Source organism: Sphaeramia orbicularis, chromosome 16, assembly GCF_902148855.1.
Source record: "Sphaeramia orbicularis chromosome 16, fSphaOr1.1, whole genome shotgun sequence".
Taxonomy (NCBI): domain Eukaryota; kingdom Metazoa; phylum Chordata; class Actinopteri; order Kurtiformes; family Apogonidae; genus Sphaeramia; species Sphaeramia orbicularis.
Window position 1 is genome coordinate 37,124,716 of NC_043972.1, and position 22,859 is coordinate 37,147,574.

General features: G+C 39.7%; 1 protein-coding gene across 1 annotated transcript in view; it reads left to right on the top strand.

Annotated features, from left to right (window-relative positions):
- The window catches only part of LOC115435803 (POU domain, class 2, transcription factor 2), a 49,347-nt gene extending 34,889 nt beyond the window's left edge, over nucleotides 1-14,458 (top strand). Inside the window, 15 exon segments of the mRNA XM_075353519.1 lie at nucleotides 49-90; nucleotides 92-200; nucleotides 328-353; nucleotides 356-470; nucleotides 566-714; nucleotides 1,834-1,899; nucleotides 1,901-1,993; nucleotides 1,995-2,033; nucleotides 2,650-2,716; nucleotides 2,825-2,876; nucleotides 4,551-4,619; nucleotides 4,932-5,005; nucleotides 7,009-7,139; nucleotides 7,142-7,271; nucleotides 7,274-14,458. Coding sequence (XP_075209634.1) covers nucleotides 49-90; nucleotides 92-200; nucleotides 328-353; nucleotides 356-470; nucleotides 566-714; nucleotides 1,834-1,899; nucleotides 1,901-1,993; nucleotides 1,995-2,033; nucleotides 2,650-2,716; nucleotides 2,825-2,876; nucleotides 4,551-4,619; nucleotides 4,932-5,005; nucleotides 7,009-7,139; nucleotides 7,142-7,271; nucleotides 7,274-7,335 — 1,224 coding nt within the window. The 3' untranslated portion in view covers nucleotides 7,336-14,458.
- The last annotated feature ends 8,401 nt before the right edge of the window (nucleotides 14,459-22,859 follow it).

The window sequence follows — 22,859 nt, forward strand, 5'->3', positions numbered from 1 at the left end:
CTTTTGTTTACTAATTTTTCTCTGTGGAATTGTTTCTCTGCCCTGCAGCGAGATAAGAGTGTGGAGGTGAGTGGTGGTGGAGGGGTGACCCACAGTGCCCTCCGTGACCCCTCACCCCGAGGAGCCCAGTGACCTGGAAGAGCTGGAACAGTTCGCCCGCACTTTCAAACAAAGACGGCATCAACCGGGCCTTCACCCAGGTGACGACACACATGCTCACAACACTGACTTAATGATTGTAGAAATGCATGAGCTACTTTCACTGTGTATGCATCTTCTGTGTTTTTTGACTTGTCTCGACTTCCTTTCTGTTTTTAATCTGTCCAGGTGATGTCGTGTCTGGCCATGGGAAAGCTTGTACGGCAACGACTTCAGCCAGACCACCATCTCCCGCTTTGAGGCCCTGAACCTGAGCTTTAAAAACATGTGCAAACTGAAGCCACTGCTGGAGAAGTGGCTCAATGATGCAGGTGAACCATCAGCAAAAGTCAAACTATATTCACATGGTTTTATTATAATGAACCTGACACACAGTGTGTCCTAATTATGTGTATGTGTACCTCAGCGACCATGTCCATAGACCGTACATTGCCCAGCCCAGTTCCTTGTCCCTCTCCATCTCTGGGCTTTGAGGGGCTTCCTGGTCGCCGCCGAAAAAAAGAGAACCAGCATTGAGACGAATGTACGTGTTCCCTAGAACGCGCTTTCATGACGGTAAGATCATTTTTTGGGAAATTAGAAATGAAAAATGCTGTTAGAAACTGTAAATGGAGACTTACTATCAGTTTGTTGTTTATCATTTACTTTAAAATCTGTTATTATGCTTCTCTTGTGCGGTAACTAAATAACTGACCAGAAACAATCTGCTCAATGATGTTCTAAAGAACCGAACAAAACAGTTTATTACTGTGTTATTATCAAACACTAAAGCATTGTTTGATAATACTAGACCTCCAATTGACTAGACACATGTTTTTTTTTTTTTTTTTTGTTTTTTTTTTTATTGAGTGATGCAGCTACATAACAAAACATGTGAAAGACATGACAACAATAATACAAAACAAATCAGATACTAAGTACATATCATTATACATTGGTTTGTGTGTATGTGTGTGAGTGAGAGAAAAATGAAAGAAAAGACAAAGGAATTTGTAACAGCAACAAATGATAAGGTCACAAACAAAAAATAATAATCATTATCATTAACAACAGTGATGATCATAATAGTGATGATATTACAGAAATCATAATGAACACAAAAGATGAAAGAGTAAATAACCAATAAACATAACAATAAATAATAATAATAACAGGAATTGACTAGACCTGACCATGCTAAGCCACGTCCTGTCTAATCAGTTTACCTATTGAGTCAGATAATGATAATGAATGAGACATGATAATGAAGATAATGAAATCAGGTGATATTTTATTTATTTTATTTTATTTTATTTATTTATTTAACCTTTATTAAACCAAGTAAGTTAGTTGAGAACTGATTCACCTTGAGATCCAGGCACATGTAGCCTAGTCTGAATATATAGAAGATAACAACTCTCATGGTGGAAATTGTCAACTCTTTGCTAGTGGACACATTTCACAGCTGCATGCTATATCCAACACAAACTGAAGCCTTTAAAATGTTTATCTCACCTCATCGCACAAGACTAAGTTGACAAATTAATCTTTACAGCACAACAGAAATGCTGGTAATAATATAATGTTATGCTTTATCTTTGTCAGTAAATCAACCATTCATTCTCATAACACCTTTGACAAGGTAAAATTCTGATGTATGTGTGCCTGAATACCTGGCTGATTCTCCTCCGGCAGAACCAGAACCTACCCAGAAGAGATCCCTACTGATCGCCGAGCAGCTCAACCATGGAGAAGGAGGTGAATCCGGGTCTGGTTCTGCAACCGCCGACAGAAAGAAAAGCGCATCAATCCCACCAGTGCCACCCCTCCCCTGCCCAGCCAGCCCCCCACTGCCCCGCCCAACGCACAAACCCCCCTGCTACAGCCCTCACATGGTAAAACCGGCATCTCTGACACAGTCTACTGGACCTGAATGCATCACAGTCCAGTTTAGAATCTCTCCTGTATATGCTTTAACCCTACTAACGCCAAAGGTATCATTTTTGATACATGAGTTTTGAAGCCCTCTACATGATCCGTGTGATATTTCTTTTCTGTGAAAAACCTAATGTATACAATTTGATACATGCAATACATGGATAATCCACCAGGGGGGGAGGAATATTCATTCACTAGATGCCTTTCCAGTGACACTACAAGATTGTGATAATGAGGAAGGAGGCAGAACTTGGCAATTTTCAGAAGGAATTATCAATTTGTTAGACATGTTTGTATTATATTATGTTTTTTGTTTGTTCAAAAATAATATATTTGAGCATTGAACCTGAGTATCAAATATGATACAAATTGAAACCATACATGGAAATTGATATTTGAAAAAATAATTTTGGGTTTGTTCAGAAGACCAATGAAGGCTCCAGTTTCAAAGAACTGGAAGTTTCTGTCAGTGACTTACTGGTTCAGGCTTTACAGGGTTAAAGATGGGCCCGTGGTAACAGTACAGTAGGTACAGAAATGACTAAATCAGTTTCCTCTTCTCTGTTTTGACAGATGTCCAGCCAGCTGTCGCAGGGCCGTGACCAGTCTCAGCAGCACAACAGTGACCACCATGTCCTCCGTCTGCCCTTTGACTTCTAGCCTCACCTCCACCCACCCCTCTCTCACCTCCACCCACCCTCCCTCAGCTCTGTACCCTCCCGGTGACTCCTCCTCCTCCTCCCCGCAGCACAGCCAGCCCAGCCACTCCCAGCCCACAGTACACTGAACCTCAACACAGGGTAAAAGATGCTCACGACATACATCAATATTCAGAAGTGGCAGAGTTGTCAGTAACAAAAACATATGTATAAAAAACAGTCTTTTACCGGATGTCAAACTTACTTTCAGCCTATGATGATCTCAAATGGACCATACCAGTAAAATAATAATGTAATCGCAAATATTAATGTCACTCCAAACTTTTCTCTATGAGTTAAATAACATTATGAAAATATTTACATCTACGACTATCTTTTTAAAACTGTGAATAACCTGAACACCATGAACAGCCTGAAATTTCTTAAGAAAAATATGTGCAATTTTAACAGTATTGTACCACAGTTTGGCCAGGTCACTCTTGAAAAAGAGATTCGCAATATTGATTAGGCTTTTTTACCTGTTTAAATAAAGGATATATATCATTTACACATGTGCATTACAACTTATAGATCACAGTGGATCTACAGATGCACAAAACATTTAGTAACAGGCAGAATATTGTTAAAATTGCACATATTTTTCTTAAGAAATTTGAGGTTGTTCATGGTTGTTGAGGTTATTCACATTTTTTGTGAAATTATAGTTTGCAACTGTAAATAATTTTATGTAATTTGACTTTTTTACACTAAAACAAAAATAATAATTTGGAGTTATTTGTTGTTTATAGACTATTATGACAGTGTTTTACTGGTTTAATCCACTTGAGATCATGTTAGGTCCATATGTGGCCCCCTGAACTAAAATGATTTTAACCCTTTAAGCACCAAAGTCACAATATTGAAACAAGCAACATTGACAACATTGAAATCTTGTTACCAAATTGAATATTAAAACATTAAAAAAATCTGGCGCTTAAAGAGTTAATGTCCTTGATTGTTAATGTCTTCAGTGTAATTTCTGCATTTCACGTATTCATCCCAGGGGCAGATTGGACCCTCTGGTGGGCTGGTTTTGGCCCATGGGCCGTATATTTGACAACCCTGGTCTGTTATATGTTTTACATTTCTTTTATTGTATGTTGCCCAATAGAAATGTTGCCTTAACATACCTGCCACTAAAGTTCTGTTGCCACCCAATATAATCGCAAACAATACAGTATGTTTATGCTGCTTTTAGTGAAAAGTTATAGTTTTTTTTTTTTTTAACTCAAAGAGGACCACTATATACACTGAATGCTGTGACAGCCACATACTGAATTGCTCTGACATCAAGTATTTGCATTTAGAGCAAAACATAGGCTTATAATGGAAAAAACATGAACAAATTCATCTAAATAAACTAAATAAAACATAGATTTTTGTAGTTTGGGTGAACTGACCCTTCAAGATTATGTCTGCTTTTCTTGGGAATGTTAATTTATCTTACTTGTAAAAGAAATCACTGTTAACTTGTCCACAATAGCCACCACAAATGATTATATTTAGGCAAAACACACAAACACACATACCATGCACTATGACTACACACAACCACACATTTACATAAACACATTCACCATGAATGCCACGCTCGGTTCACCTGCAGTTTGTAGTTAAACCTTTGATACACACACACAAATTTTGCTTTTGTATACATACACACACATACTGATATCCCAACATGCCTTTGGGCTTCACTGCTTCCTCAGCGCAGCAGTGCTTTCTAACCCTATATGTGTTTGTGTGTGTATGTGTGTGTGGTTCTTGTGTTCACAGCTTATGGCGTATGGGTAAAAAGAACGGTGACGTGTCTAACTACATCACCGATTTTGCTGCAAACTTGAGGTGAATACGACAAAGACATGCACGTTACACACACCATGCACAGACTGAGATGATTTAGATGTGTAGTTAATCCAAAATGCATATTCAGAGTTTGGTGTTTTCCAAGATGTTGTTTTCTTTCTATATTTCCAACCTCTTGTTTATATCTGTACTGGCTTTTTAAATGTACAGCACTGAATTTGTCCTCGACGTGTCCTTGCTGCTAAACCTGCTTCTTTCTCACCCTTCTCCTCTGCCTGTCTGTGTTATATATATGCCTGCACACGTATGGGGTGTATGCGCGTTTGTGTGTGTGTGTGTGTGACACAACAGGAACACTGTGATGGGAGTTAACACAGGGATGAACCAAGCCCTCCTCGTAACAATCCCCCTGGCCACTATCCAAGGTGTGTTGAGAGAGAGCATTGAAAGGCAAATGGGTTATTCCAGGAGAGAGAAAGAGAAAAAAAAACACACGAAGCTTAGCATCAGCACAACTGATTTATAATTTAGAGGTCAAACCAGAGGTAGAGGTGTATTTTATTATTTAATTTTAGCAAAAAATCTCAGGGTCACAGAATATATAAAAACAGAAATAGTTTGTGTTCAGCGTCTTTACATTTCTCCCCCACTCACACTGTTATACAAACGTTTGTCTGTCATACACTCCCACACACACCCGCCTCAACTCAGACACTCACTGTACACGACACGCATACTTACATCCACTCTTACACACCTTCCTACACTTGAGAACAAAACAAGAATAGCACAGAAGAGAAGAAAAAACTACTGACCACCAAACAGTCCCGAGAAATGGAAGATGTAGACGTATTAAAAAAGAGAAGTGTTATGATGAGTATACAGTTATGCATGGTAGGTGAATCAAATCATACTGGGTGAACTCCAGACATGGATGAATAGGCAGCCAAGCTGTTTTCTCATCCACAGTGACAAGGACTTAGACAGAAATGGCTCAAGAGAACAAGAATGACTTATTTCCTCATGTATGTCGCAGTCTTCATCTATAAATCCATCCCATCGTGTGTGTGTGTGACTGTTGATGATTATGGCAGCGTTGGCTGAGTTTCTGTTTGTGCGTCTGTGCTGTCTCATTCATCTTTAGGCATTCATCTCTTCATTGCGTAAGTCAAATGTGGGAATAAAAACATGGAATACTCATTTGCACCACAAGCTATTTTGAAAGTTTATGACTATGAGTATCAGTATCAGCAACCGGTTAACACGGTAAGACGAGTAATGGATTTGATATTCATTATAAATTACAATTATCGGTATTAGACATATTAGAGTGAAAACCCTTACACAGCAAGTTTTTTTTTTAACTCAACATTTCACAGCACATGTATAACAAGTGATTACAGGGAAAACAGCAGATCCATCAAAAGTAGCCTAAGCAGACCATAATACTGTCAGCATAGTGATGAGCGCACCCCTTTTATAAAGAGTATTATCTCCAAGCCTCTTATCAATGGTTGTTGTTGGAGCTGTACAACAGCAATTATTAGACTGTGTGTCATATGTGAAAGAAAGTCTGCGTGAAGTTTCATTTAGGGAAGAAAAACAAAGTCTAGTCATGCACCTTGTTTCCATAACGACATCATTTTCTACCTGTTGTCGCTCAGATACTGCAAGATGAAATTCATACACGTGGTTAAAAGATTTTATTGGCACTTGCAAAGTGTTGGGTGCAGAGAATTTTTTTTTTTTTTAGAAAAGTTTCTGCTCAGGTGGTGACACACATGTGTTTCCAAAGAGCAGCCGTGTTCAGCGTGGCCGCTCCCCTCTTTCCATTTAATAGTGGATGCCTATTCCCACTAAAAGTAACAAGTTGAGACACTATCTCTGAGTTGGCTGTGCAGCATGGAAAATTATTGACCTAATATATTTTACTGTGAAAACTGTCCGACTAGAAAGAAGGCAAATATTCTTAAATATATAATGGCTCATATTAAAAAAACAAGTAACAAATTGGAAAAAAAAAGAGAAAAAAATCACTGACATACAATGTGCCATAAAACTAGAAAACATGCCAAAATATAACCAAGGTGTGCTTATTACAAGCAATTAAAATACTTAATAGGCTACCTTAAGACTCAATATTCATATTTGCGAAGTTTTGCAAATGATCAAATAGTACTAAAAAAAATAATCCTGTGCTTTGTTGTGACATTAAACAAACCAATGTTTTGTTTGTTACTGGTGAATCTCAGTATAGTATTTAATTAAGACAAGGATAGATATATCTTAAAATGAGAAAAAAGTTTGATAGAGCATTGATGAATCATTAATCATCTGAATGAAAACTCATCAAAAGAACTGAATATTGATGATGACTTCTGTGAAACTGTCTGATCATCTTTCCTATTTGTTATTTTCTCTCCCTCAGCCCTAGCAGCCAGTGGTGGCCAGCTGCCTCTTTCCAGTCTTGAGGGTGGCAATAAAATGATGTTGGGGGCCTCAGGGGGCCAGGCAGGGGGCCTAGCCTCCTCCCTCTTCCTCAACCACCCAGCCCTCCTCCACCGGGCCAGAATCCCAGCGCTGGACTGGTCAGCGCTGCCGTAGCCAAAGCCTCCAGTCGTCCCCCTTTCCCGTCGGCCAGCAGCATCAGCCCCACCCCCTGCTCCCCCTCCCCCTGCTCCAGCCCCGCCTCTCCTGCTCCTCCAGTGAAATGGCACACAGCCCGCCCTCTCTGGGTGGGGCCAAGATTGAGTGACCACGCCAAGGGCCAATCAGAGAGGAGGAGGAAGGAGGAAAACAAAAAACCTCGCCTTTCACACCAAAGCTATCTCTTTCTCTCTCTTGCGCTCTTCTTCCGTATTTTTCTCGCAATGGCTCTCTCTCTCTTTCTCTCCCAGTCCTTTCGATGCCAAAAATACACAGAATGAAAGAGGAGAGACGAGAGAGAAGAAGTGGAAAGAGGAGGGGAGAAGGGGGGAAAGGAAAGATTGAAACCAAAAATCTTTATCTATCCAAACAGGAGGCAACGTGGGACTTTTTTGTCAATAACATGTGATATCGACATGGCACCTCTCCACTCTATGTCTCCAAAGGAAAACAAACCAATGACTCTTTAGCAAAGAGGCGGAAGAGACGGCAGAGATGCCTGTCAATGTGCATAAACCAAAATGACAAAAGATAACTTTACTATGTGACAAAGGAATGGTGGCAAGGACAGAAAAACCAAGAGGAGGACTGTGCATACTGTACGTTTTCCTTTTTCTTTATTACGAAAAGCTGCGGGTCTGAAGGAAGAGGAGTAGGGAGGATAGGTTTAAACCAAAATTTACCTGAGGAGGAGGCGAGGAGGAATACACAATGACAAAAAAAATGACAACCATACCAAAATCCCAAATACCAAAACCAAAAATACGGAGAGAAAAGCTTTATTCAAAGGACGTGTAAATACCGAAGCTATCCAGGACCAGGACTCTACTACTGCTACTGCTACTCACACATACTCCCATTGAGAACACCCTGCTATCAACCCATCTCATCCCATGTTTCGCTCATCTCCTGTGTCTTCATGCTGTTTTTTTTTTATTTGTTTGTTTTTTAGATAATTTTGTAAAAGATTGTTACTGAAGCTGAGCTGATGTTTGAATGTGTGTGGTCGTCTGCCACACCTACATGTACTGCTGTATCTTTACAAATCCATGCGTTTAGTCCTCTTTACCTACCTCTGGTTCTAAGAGCATAGAATAGCTTTCCTCTCGATTTTTATTTGACATTTCTTCAACAGAAGCTTGTAATTCAGTATCTATTTTTTTGCATTTGAGAGTTCCAGTGTGTTATTTGATTATTTATTAGTGTTAAAATCCATCTCCTATTTATTGTTGCAGCTTTGTTAGCGTTAGCTTTAGGGGTTGAATCATCATCTTCATGTATGTCATGCATCATGTTTAAATGTGACTATTCTTGACGAAGGGTTGATTGAGTGAAAAGAACTCCTCTCAGTCCCTCACTAAGTGCCAAAGATGAAAAAAAAAAAGAGTTGGCACACTGCGAGATGATTTCAAGGCGGGAATGAATTTATTAAGACCCATACATGTGATATTTTTTTGCTCCTAATCAGGCTACTCTCTCATCACTTGTAAAATAATCAGTGACTCCATGGCATAATGAACATGCCCTGGAAAGTTGGCACACCGAAATGATGTTAGTTAAGAGTGGCGACCATTTGAAAGTATGAAATAAGGCTGTGATTGGGGAGTTAAAGTAATAACCGTTGAGATCGAAGGCTAAATAAGTCAATAAAGCCAAGTTTAGTCACAGCTGGCTCTCATTCCTGCCTCGTCTATCAGCATAGATTCCCTGTACACCTGTCTGTCTAGACATGTTTACTGATATTTGTCTGTTTCCATCATCACTCCATCAATCACATTTCACTGTCATTTTCCACCTCAGACTGCCATTAATTCTCAAATGGAAACCAAAGCATTCTCAAGGCTGTGCTTTTCTTATAAAGAGCTTCAGCCAAGACATGACACATAAAGACACGAGGGTTGGGGTGGGGGGGGGGCAGCTGAGAACAGGACCCAAAGAAGCCACCCCCCCCTCCCCAGGTGTAAACCCCTCCACCTGACCTGTCCAAAAACCCACAGGGGGAAGCTTTATTAGGAAACTGATCCTTACTCCTAAACCCCCAAAGAGGAGTACGCTGGACAGGCAAAGGAGGGACACACTGTAATGAGTTGGGGGGAGGGGGGAGCAGGCATCACACTTTTTGTAAGAGGATACCAAAAAATTTACCCAAACCAAAAAAAAAAAAAAAAAAACCACAAAAAAAACACCAAACAACCCAAGGAATGACAGAAACAAACCAAAAAGAACCCTAACCAAATGTGGCTGGAGGGAGGAGGTGAGGAGGACGAAGCGCTTGAAGGGTTTGAAGGAAACGAAGCCCCTCGTTGGATCTGTCTGTCTGTCTGTTAGCTTATAGGGCTGCAGCCCCAATCTGAAACTGTGTAGCATGGTAGGACGGACAGACAGACAGGCAGATAGATGGATAGCTAGACAGGTGGACGGGGGAGAAGACGGACAAGACAATTCCTCCTGCTCTCTCCAGCTCAGCTCTCTGGTCCTGGATGGAGCTAAACGCAAATGACCTCACTGAACTGAATCTTCTAAAATCTGTTTTTATTTTTCTGTTGGTTGGTTCTGATTGTTTTATCTCTGCTGTGTCTCTTGATGCCGTTTTATGTACTGTACTTTAGTGCTTATACTCATTTGGAATAACGTACTCGCTTACTTACTACAAGAGCTCCTTATTTTTTTCGTAGTCGTGCTAGAGATTTTTATCAGGTGGTTGGAAAAAATACTGTGAAAATTTAGCTTCCAGATTTTTATTAGATAAAGAAACAGACTGTCTTGGCAGAAAAAAGACACACATAAAAAGCCAAAAACAAGAATAGCAAAACCTTAAAATGCCAAACCAAATACTGAACCAAACCAAACTTGGTAGAGAGGATCTGAGCGCCCCCTCTACATGAGGGCACTGGAGTGGATTTGTGTCAGTTTGTCTGAGGTGCAGCTGTGTGTTTTTCCTGTACAGAAGTGTTAACGCAAGGTCAGATGGTTAAAAAATAAGGGTCTGCAGTGATGTCTTGTCATTAATTTTGGCCCGCGGAGGCTCGGCTCTGACATATTTTACACTTAATGATACAGATTGACACACAGCACTGACCTCAGCCAAGGTGACGGGTTCAAGAGTTGGACTAAACGTATCCAAAGAATATTTGGTTTGATCCACACCAGAAAACAGTCGACACAAGGAGAATCGTTCATGAACCAAACTTAGATGTGGGGTTTGCGCCTTAAAGGTGAAACCTTCTCTCCACATTGACTCTTAGACGGAATGTATCTGTTAGTGCTTCTATAGATTTTGTAGAAAAAAGATCTATGTTCTACTGCTTACTTATCGCTAATGTATTAAAAAGAAAAAACTTACAAAAAAGACTTTGAGAAAAAGATCCTAAAAAACATTGATGATAATAACTTGATTTTAGACCAAAAATTTTAACTATCTCTCTTTGGATTTTTTTATTTCTCCTTATTAAGATTATTTAGACTTTTGATTGTACTATTTATTCAGGGTAGGGTTGATTTATTTGCTTGTTACCTTTTTTTGTCTTGCTATTTATTTGTTAATTTATTTCTAGAGGTGCTTTTTCATATTCTCAGATGTATTTGTGATTCTTTTCACCCCCTGCTGATGTTCTTTCTTACTTCTTTAAACCAAATATTACCAAAATGCAAACAGGGGTCCTTTAGGGACTTAATAAGAGAGTGTGGTTGACTGTGTTGTCTGCCATAGAATAAATCTCTTCCTCACTGAGACCACTCTCCTTATAAAGGAGACGGGACGCTCGCTGTAGTGAGAGGCAGCACAGTGTGGATGGACACCTCATGATTTACAGGGAAAAGAAAACAAATAAGATAGATCTCTGCCTTCAGGATACAACTGTTACTCTGTTTGTCCTGATCACGAACAGAGTAAAGCCAGTTTAGGTTCTGTTTCAGTAAAAAAAAAACTGAAGTATGATCTATCCTGCCTGAGATACCGTCCTAGGGGTGTTTCTGAAGCACAATGCTGCTTCTGTTCCTATATTTTCTCCACAGGGAGAACACTCTGAAAGCTTTACAGCTACACAACCAAAAAACAAAACACAAAAGAAGAAGATCAACCGGGGCAAAGGCTAAACATTTTAAACATGATTAAGAGGAAAGAAGGAGACAAAGGGAAAGAGGGTGATTTGGGATTCCTGACTGTAAGTTACCCTCTAACTTTCTGTCTTTTTGTCTTCTCTGTTTTGTTCCACTTTTCTATAAGTTGGTACTAACCTTTTTCCTTCATCCACTGTAGGATGTTAAAGAGAGATAGTTCATCATATACCTCATATCTTTGATGATAAACCAAATAGATGAATGCTTTAAAAAGCGGGGTTCAAGTGGGGATCAGGGTACCAGGCCGGTACGTGTGGACGGTGTGCTTGTGTTGGCCCGGCAGCAGACACAGTCAGACCAAAGGTCAAAGGTCAAATGTCCTAATGGAGGCAAACACAAAGGATTTGGATTGATCTCGGAAAGTAACAGATCATGGAGTAGATTGTAGTTTTTTTTCTCCGTGGGTTTCAGATTTAAGGCCAAAGGGTCGAACTGGTTCAAGCTCCGGTCTAAACACACACAACACGTCCCCCTGGAAAACACCCCCCCGCTGTCTGTGTTGAGCTTTGAACACAGCCCTCTCCTCATATCTGACCCTGACTGCTTCCTTCTTGTCAAACATCGGCTGTGGGCTTAAAGTTGCTCTTTGGCACAACACCTAGGATCAAATCTGTCCAAATGTGCTCTGGATCTGACTTTAAAAAAGCTTCCAGGTTCACACCTCAGAGCAACTTTATCACCAAGGTCACCCAGGCCCCTCTCGCCTTTTGCGTCTCTATTGCCTGATGAGGGGCGTACTGACCAGTCGATGTCCATGTCTGTCGGGGGGTACCGTCAGGCAGGTACCCGGGGAGTGGCTGAGACCGAGGTTCCTAGGTGACACATCCAAACACTTCTCATGACTGTGTGTGTTGAGAAAGTGGAAGTTGGAGGGAAGGGTGCACATGCTATCAAATTGTCTGGCCTCTCCCTTTCGTTGTTGTGCTCTCTGTCTCTCTGCAAGTATGAAGAGGAAGTAGTAGCAGATGTCCATTGCTCTGCTTTGTTTCTGATAGACATTTATCCATGGGTGTTAGGGTCTGAGGGACTGGGTGGAAAGTGTTGATCTCTGTGGTGGGGATACCCCCTTAGTGAAAATGATACCAAAGTCAATGCCCTGCCACGGGATTTAGCACAATGCACACACTCCCCAAAATCCTGCGCTCCACCTAAATGTTCAGAAACAACACCTTCCTCCTCATTTATTGAATGTTAGCAATTAGCATTAGCTTGTTTCCTATACCAGGGAAAACAGACTCAGACATGTACTTTATGGATGAAGTTAGCATTTAGCTAAGCATGAAAACTGGAACCTAAAAGACGCATTTAGCCTCAATGACAAGGTTCCAGGAATGCTAAAATTATTTGTTTTTACACTCTAGTTTTGTACAGTTTCAACAAGATAGATACAATGTCTTTATTTCCTGTCTTTAGAGATTATTTTTAGTTGATTTAATACCTGTTTCCCATCTTTTTGCTAGGTTAAGCTAAGATACGCTAAGCGCCTTCTTGCTCTGACTCAATATTTAGCACACAGCCATCAGTCTGTTGGCAAGGATGTGAATATTTCCTCACATGAAGGTCTTTCCTTTGATATGGTAGAAACCGAGTCAGTAAAAGGAGATTTTCAAGTTCATTTATTTTAGAAAACAAATATTTCTGGATCTCAAGGCGCTAGATGTGAATTGTGTCTGAGAGCGGGAGAAACAGCGAGTAGAGCAAAGAAAACAGCAACAAAAAAAGCTGCTACTTGTTCCCTCCACCCACTCTCTTCCACACTCTTCCTCTCCTCCATCGCCTTCTTCTTCTTTCTCTCTTTTCTTCTACAATACAGCTTTAGTCCAAAGGTTCTCCAGCAACACAGCAAAGCGAGTCAGATGTTAAAAGAATAAAACCAAAGAGCTCTAACATGACCTTCTCTCCTTCAACACAACTCTCTCCACTGCTTCCTTCTTCACCTTTCTTTCTCCATCCCTCCCTCCTGTCTGATCTCTTAGCCCTCTGTCACCTAGCGAGCCGGTCTTTGAAGCATTAACCTCAGCTATCCAAAGGGAAATAATAATAATGATAATAATGATGATAATTAAGATGATGATGATGATGAAATGTATATTTTTAAGTATTTGTCATTGGAAAAATAATCTTAAGCTTCTCATAATTATGATGATCATGATGATGAAGATGATGACGGCGATGATGATGATGATGATGATGATGATAATGAAGTTTCTCTTGGTATCTTTGTAGCTGTTCTGATCCTTCTTAAGTTCTTGTCCTTTCTGCTCGTGCTGCCAGAGTACTGCTTTACTCCCATCAGCCCCTTCTCACCCCCCTCCCCCTCCCCCTCGCCTTTCATTTGCTCTACCCCCAATGTTTGGTCCTAACCGTCTACCTGTGTGACCTTTGCCCCTGGTTATTTGTATGTGTGTGTGTGTGTGTATGTTTGTGTGTGCAACTGTGAGGATGTGTCAAACATTTACAAGGGGTTTCCCTGGAAGTTGGAGGTTTTCTTTGGAAACAGTCTGGTTCTTTTGCAAGCTAATAATGATGGGTAATCACATTTTCACCTGTGAGCGTGCGTGCATGAATGGGTGTGTAATTTGCAGGAAAAGTGGTTAGGGTGTGGTTCGCCGCTGCAGCAGTTTGCAAAAACGACAAAAAAAGATTCCCTATTCTTTGGACAACAACAAACCCTTGCACATGACCTGTAGTGTCAACTGTAACGTACTGTTTGCCAACTTCCTAGTACATGTAGCTAATTCCTCCTGTCACAACAGTTGATTTGTTTCCTTAACGTATGTGTGTGTGAGTGTGTGTGCAAGTATGGTTGTGTTTCCATCTCTCCTCCCTTTGTGTCTTCCATCCCTTGAGCAGTCTCACCCCCAACCCTCCACCTCGCCTCTCTTTCCCAACCCCGCCCCCCCCCCCCCCCCCCCCTTCCTTTCTGTCTACCCCTTCTTCTTCTCCCTTGTGGTAGCAAGTTAGCCTTTTAGTGTACTTATCTTGAAAACCAAAAAAAGACGAAAAATATCTCTGCTTGTTCATTGTACAGTGTTGTTCATTTTAAGTCATTTTTGTAACTGAAAGTGTTTCATTCATCCAAATAAAACAGGAGACAAAAACTGTACAGATGATCCTCCTGGCTCTTGTCTCATTCTTAGACTCTTTTTGAATGGGAAGACAGGGTAAAAAAAAAAAACATTAAAAAAAACAGCCTTTTTACTTCATTATACAATATTTGACAGTTTAAGTTACTTTTTATGGGGAAAATTTTGCACAGTGGGTGTTGAGCTTCTGACATCTTAACCCTCAGAGATCTAAACAAGTATCTCCTGATATAAGATGTTTAATAACTTTTGAACCACAAATACTATCAATGCATTAAACGCCGATAAAATGCAGTTTTTCAGCTATTTATTGTCATCATATTGGACCCATTTAAATGTTCAGCGGCTCTGTAGTGAACATGGTAACACTGTCATATTGTGTTGAAAAGGTCACTTGATTCAGTTTTCTAATAACCTTTGAATTTAGTCAGAGCTTTCATGAGCATCTGCATGATCAGTACATTACTTAAGAAAAATACCTGATTTTCATTGAATAATGAAAAATGCTGAGGATAACATTTTAATAAATGGTGATAAATCATAAGAACAAAGCATAAGAAAGGTTAAATGTAGATAAAATTCATTCGAAAGTCTCCACAAAAATAGCCCTAGATCTGTAAGGGTTAAAAAAAAAAAAAAACCTCACATGTCAATGAGTTGTTGACATCTCAGGCAAATCATGTCTCAGTCTATTAGGATTTAATCTCAATAAGCCTTAATGATCTAATCAAAAATCAAGATTCAAAAAAGGAAAAAAATATAGCAGATTCTCTCTAATCAATTAAATTTTATTTGTACATGAAGTCATTTCAGTTCAGTTTTATTTCTAAAGCGTCAAATCACAACATAAAATCATCTCAAGGCACACAACATAACAAGGCCACAACCTCCTAGTATTATACAAACAAAAATCCAACAAATCCCCCAACAGAAGGTCGGCAAAAAATCCCTTTAACGGACGTAAAAAAAATCTCTGTCAGTGCGAAGCTCTGGCTGGACTGCCATCTGCCTCAGCCGGTTGGAGTGAGTGGAAAGAGGGGAGGGAAAAGAAAAGGAAACAGAGAAGCAGCAGAACATAACACAATCAGACACAGGGTAGGTTCAAGGCCACATCAGGTGTGGACAGCTACAGAGGATGGAGGAAAAAGTACAAACTGTGAGAGAGAGAAAACAACGATATTGACATGTAATGGTGTAATGTATTAATATACTGGAATAATCCTGTTTTCAGACACATTCCCCTTTTTATTCCCATTTATACACATCAGTCATCACCTTTGACCAAGTACAATGACTACATACTGAGTCCCAGTTACACTTTATCCATCAAGAACAAATCACATTGTCACAATCACTTCATAAGAAAAGGTTTAAATATTTTATTCCAGTTTTCTCGACAACAGCGTACATGAAGAGATCCCCCAGCAGAGTAAATGTACGGCATAAATAACCAAGGACTTTACAATATGTACAATTTATAACAGGTTCAAGGAAAAAAAACTCAGAAAGAGCCATATCTCTTCCAGGACACACACACAGTGCAATAGGTGTTGTGTGTACAGAAATTTACACCGACTGTATAATATATGCAGCTATAACACCGATGTACCATTGTTAATAATCTAAGGATATGTATATACCTGGTAGAGCACATCCAACATGGCATATAGCCTTAATGTAGTGACCACTATCTCTAATAGTGTTAGTAGGTTTGTTATGAGCCTCACTTTTTATTGTGTTTTATGTTCAAGTTGGATGGACTGATCTTTTTACACTCAGACTGAAACACTGGTTTTCTTTTATTTAGGTCTGGTGTCCTTTACTGGTATTTACTGGTCTGTTGGAATGGCTTTAATAATTACAGTCTCCAGTCCCAAGATCTGTTTTCCCTATGTGTTCCAAAAGTCAGAACAGAACCAGGAACGAACGCTTTGAAGTGTTCTGCTTGGTACAACCTACAGAAGGAGCTAAAAAATGAAGGAGCTGGTCTCCTTAAATATATTCAAAGTCATTTTAAATAACTGAGAGAAAGATAAATCTGGATGTACATGTTTTTCAGGTTGATTGAATTGGGTTTTGGTTTAAGATGCTTTTAAGGAACATTGTGGTCTACTTTTAGACGCTTTTAAGTTGTTGTTGGTGTTTTATATTTATGTTTTTAGTATGGTGTTTTATGTATGGTTTTAGAATGGAGTTTTTATCGTGTTTTATGTCTGTTTTTTAGTGTGGATGTATGGCTGAACTTTCTATTTTCTCTAACTTGGCCAGGAAACTGTTGCAAAAGACATATTTAATCTTAAAAAGTAATCTTTCCTGGTTACAAAAAGGTTAATAGTAAAATAATAATAAATGCAAAAATGCCTCCAAAAATCTGATAATGGTGGATTTAGTAAGAAAGATCAAACCAGTATTTTGATTTAAAGGCTTCAACAACTTTTTCTGATAGCAGTTAATTACTTTGAGTGGGATACTTTTACTCCAATGGAGGTTTTTCACATTACTTGTGAATATATCCTCTACTACTGCTGTTCTATGAAACACTTGTTCTAGGCTGAACCACAGGCTTCTCCCACATTCACCTTGCCTTGCCACTTTGTGCACAGAAGAGGGCGCTGTAAGCCTGAACATCTGTGCTGCCACAGCTCTGAACAGAGCCAACTGATGTGCTCTTTGACCCCTTCACGCTCCTCAGATACATGCAGGTTGTGAGGCGATGGAAAGCTGTGATGGAAACAGCTGATAGAACCAGCTGTTGGACGCTTTGAGTGAGAGGAACACATGTCCCTGAGCACTGGAGAGGAGTTGTCACCCAGTAGACTTGTTGAGGGGAAGAGAGGAGGAGTCAGATAATCATGGCCCTCTCCTCCATTCATTTACTCTGAGCTAAGTCAGGGGACATCTGCTAATTAACAGGCAGTATTGTATATCCTTATACAAATGTCCTTGGGTGAATGTGTTTCTATCAGATGGGCTGTTTAGTTTCTTTACCAGTCTCTCTCCTTCCTCCTCCTCCTCCTCCTCCTCCTCCTTCCTCCTCCTCCACCTCCTTCTCTTCCTCGCCCTCATCGCCCTCTCTCTCTTGTTAACTGTCTCTCCTTCAGTCTGTCTCCCTCTCCCTCTCTCCTCCTGCCTCCTGCTGTGTGGCACAGTAGGTGGATGATTAGGTAGGATGCTGGAGTGTGTAAGTGTGACAGCTTTCAGACACCCACCTTCTAGTTGAGTCATGGCCGGCGGTGGTGAGCATGTGATCCTATCACCAGGGTGACGCGGGAAGATCTGTGTTACAGTTTGTCGTTGCTGTTTGTGGCTGTAATATAATTAATACTCATGCTTGTTCAGATTCATAACAGGGGAGGAGGATTTGAGGATCTTGTAAGATAAAACTACATTATTTCTATGATCCAATCTGTACCTCTTGTATCCTAGATTTTTGGTGCGTAATATTTAATTTACTTTGATTGCTTTTTTATCCTAATTTCAAACAGTTGTTATTTCTTCTTATTCCAAAATTAGACACATAAGAGCACTTAAAAAAAAGAAAAAAAGAAAAAAAAGGCTGTTGCTATGTAACAGCGCTGAGTCAAAATGTCATGGTATCTCTAGATAGTTATTACAGGAAGTAGCAAATTATGTGCTGCAGCTCTGATGGGCATCATAACTTTCTGCATGCTATTGTTGGAGCACTAATTGTTTGACTTCATCTCAAAAATGATATATATAGTTGCTCTCCATGACATGACGAGAGAAGCAGACTATGGCATGAAGCTGGTAATTGGAGAGGAACATATCTGGTTAGGCGAGGAGTCAGTTAACACAGTAGTAATTCTACTGGGTTTGGAAGAAGCCCAGTAAAGGTGGAATTGGCTCTGAATAAGGCCTCACTGCGTCAGTGGTACGAGAAGACAGAATACCAGCTGTCGGTTTAACAGGAATACTGCCAGAGAGAGAGAGAGAGAGAGAGAGAGAGAGAGAGCGAGAGAGAGAGAGAGAGAGAGAGAGAGAGAGAGTGAGTGAGAGAGAGAGAGAGAGAGAGAGAGAGAGTGTGTGTGTGTGTGTGTGTGTGTGTGCGTGTGTGTGTGTGTGTGTGTGTGTGTGTATGTGTTATTGCTTCTGCCAGTGAAAGACAGTGCCAGCGGTGAAGTGCCACTAGACAGATCTGGTTTCCTTCTGTAGGCTAAGGTGTGTGTGTGTGTGTGTGTGTGTGTGTGTGTGTGTGTGTGTGTGTGTGTGTGTGTGTGTGTGTGTAGGTTACAGTTGTGTGTTTTGTGTATTAGTCTGAGCTACCGTTGTTTTGCCTGTTGACCTCCTGCCCATTTAACACAGACGCAGACACATGTGGTGTGTTTTACTCAAACTTTACTCAGTGTCTTAACGCACTAACTAGTACTGTAAACTCATCAGCTAGCAAGTAAACAAGAGAAAAATCTTGTGCTTTTAAATGTGTGAATTCATTTAGTGTGTGTAGATCTTTTATCGAACATTTAACAAAGCTGTAAGTTATTATGGAGCTACATAAAAACATTAAATTTAATTGCTAAATGAACAAAGAGGTAGCGATGAACTTGCTGTATGAATTTGTTTAACCTCAGTCACTGTGTAAAAAAAAAGAAATATAAAGTACAGCACAGAATAAATATCTTTGAATATTTGAAAGAGGTGAGACAAGGACAGTGTTGCTGCTTTGTGTCACATTTGCAGAAAAATAACTAAATGAATGGACAGAAATCTTTTAGAAAAATACATTATGAATCATGAATCATTTCTTCCCTTTAAAAGCTTGACTGAATAGATTAAAGACAGACTTTGACATGTCTTATCAGGGGCGATGTAGTTAAACTACCACAAGGTGTGTGTTGACCGATTTTATCCTGATATCTATTTATATTTTCATATTTGTACGAATTAAAGGACCTCGGGTTAAATGTGGTTAAAACGAACAAAGATATAGTGGTGAAGTTATTTCAATGTAACTACATTTTTGGCCAATGCAGATAAAGGTATAAAGTACAGCATAGAATAAATCTGTACCATGTGAAATTAGAAAAGCAAGGACAGTCTCACTGCTTTTAGTCCATTCACTAGTTTTCTGTCCCTGTTCCTCCATCATATAGAAAAATAACTGCAGACTTCAATAAACAGGAAAAAGTACAAAAGCATGAATCAGTTTTCATTTAGAAAATGTCAGTAAAGAGGTTCAGAAAAACTTCTCTTCCGAGTGACACTGTAGTTATATCACATCAAGGTGTTTGTGGTTCAAAGAAAAAAGTGTCTGAAGCAAACATTTCTTCTTCAAGCATCAGGGTTGTTTCCTGATGCTGTTTGGTCTGATTCTCTCCTTTTGTGACAGTTTGGATTTTGACGTTTTTATAAATGATAGGGCTTGGGGTTAAATGCAGAATAATGCAGTGATGAACGTCATGTAACTGTGCTGCAGTGATATGTATGTACAATATGTTTGCCTCTTTGCTGTCATTCCTTCTGCCTTCAGCTTGTCAATAAAATGCCAAAAGCCTGAATGAAGGCACGATGCCGACCCTCCGTGGAAATTAACATGAGAGCGCAGGGGAGAGATAAGGATGTGACAGTCATTTAGTACAAGTGCCTCCTCCTCCTTCGTGCCTTCATCGCAACATCTGAACGTCACTCAGAAACAGACATGAATGTGGGCACAGCAGGGATGTGGTCCACCCCCTGAATGACACATACTTTAGCCCAGTGCACCCACTGCCCAGACAAAACCTCCGTAACACTCACGCCTCCTCTCTCTGCTGCTCTCTGCAGCCTTTCAAAGAATGGGTTTAAATTAAAAGGCTGATTTAGAACAGTCTGAAACCAAAGTTCTCAGATTCAAGGTTTGCAGTGTGACAAGTGGCTGATGAAAATGAATCTAGACCGTGAAAATATAACCAAAAAGATCTTTAAGCATGCTTTAACAATGATCAACAAGCTTAGTAGAATAGTAGAATTAGTAGAATTTAGATTTTTGATGTCAAATCTCAAAACGTGGGCTTTTTCAGCTGTTTGTATTCTTAACCCTCCCATTGTCCAGGTCTCAAATTTGACCCATTTTCTGATGGTTTTTTTTATCAGAAGTATACTTTTCTTTAATCTAATTGCCCTAAAAACACATAATGATGCCATACTATGCTCTTTGCACATAAACCTAATGATCTCTACTTTCATTTCATTATTAGTGCTCAGAACTGACCTGGTTTCATCTGAATGACTTGAACTATCACACGTATCTATTTCACACCGTTATAAAACAGACTTCATTCAAACTCTTGACAAAAACTTTCTTCCTTTTCAAATTTATGCTTAATAGATGTTATTGACATAAAATTCCACAATTTGTTTGTGAATAAAATAGTCATTCAGATTTGTTTTTTTTTACTGTGTGTTAATGGGTTGTCACTTTTTCTTGTTTTAGATGTTTTTTCGTTTCAGCTTGTTACAGATAAAAGTTAAACGGTCGACAGGAAGTTAAGTGTTAAATGAGCATTCATTTACACAATCAGTGAATCAAAGCAGCAGGCGGGACACATATAATTAGTTTGAGGACTGATGTGATGTAAAACATAAGCCGTCAAACCCGCCAGAATTCGCAGGTCAAAAAAAATGAATCAGTGCCACTGTATAACAGCTGCACCCACACTGTGAATGAGCCCACAGCAAAGCACCTCCACAAGGGACCTACACTATAGCTACGCAAAAAAACACAGAGGAACAAAACAATAACGCACACATACACAGACGCATGTATGAAGACAAAACCGACAAAGCAAAGGATGATGGTGATTATGACACATAGCTATGCCACCCACAGCGGTGCCTGTGCGAGGGCAGAGCACATCAAACTGAGCAAGTGTAACACATGCTCTGTGTCAGTCCTCCTCCCCTGCACTGGCATGTAATGCATGACACATAGCTGAACCACCTACAGGCCTGCTGTCTCCATGCCCAGTTGATGGTGACGGGAGGGGTGCTTTTGGGGGGAGAGGGTGGGGGGGGTAACATTGAAGGAGACGGAGCCTGCCGGATTCTGCCAGATTGTGCCGGATTGGGTGAAAGAAGGGGAAGTGTGTGTTTACAAGTTGGTGTGAGTGTTCAGGATGTGTTGGTGACAGGGCGCGATGATTACTTGTTTTTGTTAAATAAAATGTTTTAAAAATATCCCCAAATATCACTCGTAGTAGGGTGTATGAATGTACCCACCAAATGTCATCTGCTATTTCATCCCACCCCCAGTTCAGCATGTGAATTCATGTTTGAGACCAGTCCCTGGGTGTTATGTAGCTGAGCTCAGGGCTATTCTCTGCATGTGGCGAGCGTGCGGTATTGGATGGGTAGATGGGTGGGGTAGGGTAGGGTTGGGGGGTTGAAGGGGCTGATGGCCATGGAAGCACCTTTGGGTGATTCTATCCATGACTGAAGAGGGGAGGAATGACCCAGATGACACCCAGTGTGAACAGAATTATTATAATCTGACTTTTTCATTCATTTTTACATTTATTTATTGTTTCCGTTTGGTTTTTAATTTCAGTTTGATTGAGATTTATATGTGCATAAATTATTTTATATTTTTCTTCACGATCTCACTCATTTAATATAGTTTTTCTTATGTTTTAGTGTTAGTTTTTCAGGTACTAAGTGGGAAATCTTGAATTACAGAAGAAGTTAAATAGAGAACACAAGACATCAAATCTGATTTACAAATCACCTTTTGTTCTGCAAAGTCATTTTATTCATGTACACCATGATGCATTAACACTAGAGTAAAGTAAGCAAGTGATTCTTCTTGTTACATTAACATTTTTGCTTAGGTTCAAGGTTTATATATTTGTCATTCAGCATATTGAAAACATGAAAGAAAGAAAACTGTTTCTCAGGTCCATCATTTAAAATACATAAGAAGCACAATAACAATAATAAAACATCAACATAACCAAAAAGTCAACACTAAGAATCTGAAATTATATAATAAATAAAAACACAGAGATAAAAATGAGCGGCATGTTGGGATAAAGTACAGCAAAAGTGCAGATTTCACTATCTGTTCATATAAGTTTTAGTTTTCACATATAAGATTGACTGAATTAAGGTGGATCATTTTTCTCTCCATCTTTGTTATCCTCTCACATAAAAGCAAAAATATAAAAAATAAATAAATAAACTCAAGACAGATTTTTTTCAATCAGTTAATCATTGTCAGCTCCAACTGTAATTATTCCCTCATCCACTCACTACGATGTGGACAAGAAAAGCAGTGGCTGACTAAGAGAGCATCAGACTTTGGCAAAAGTTCATCTTGAGTGAGTGTTTAATCGTTGTTTTTGCTATGACTGGCTCCCATTCATGCAAGTAACACATAACCTGTTGAGAAAGAGGAAGAAGAGAGGAGTGTATAGTAAGCAGAAGAGTCAGAGAG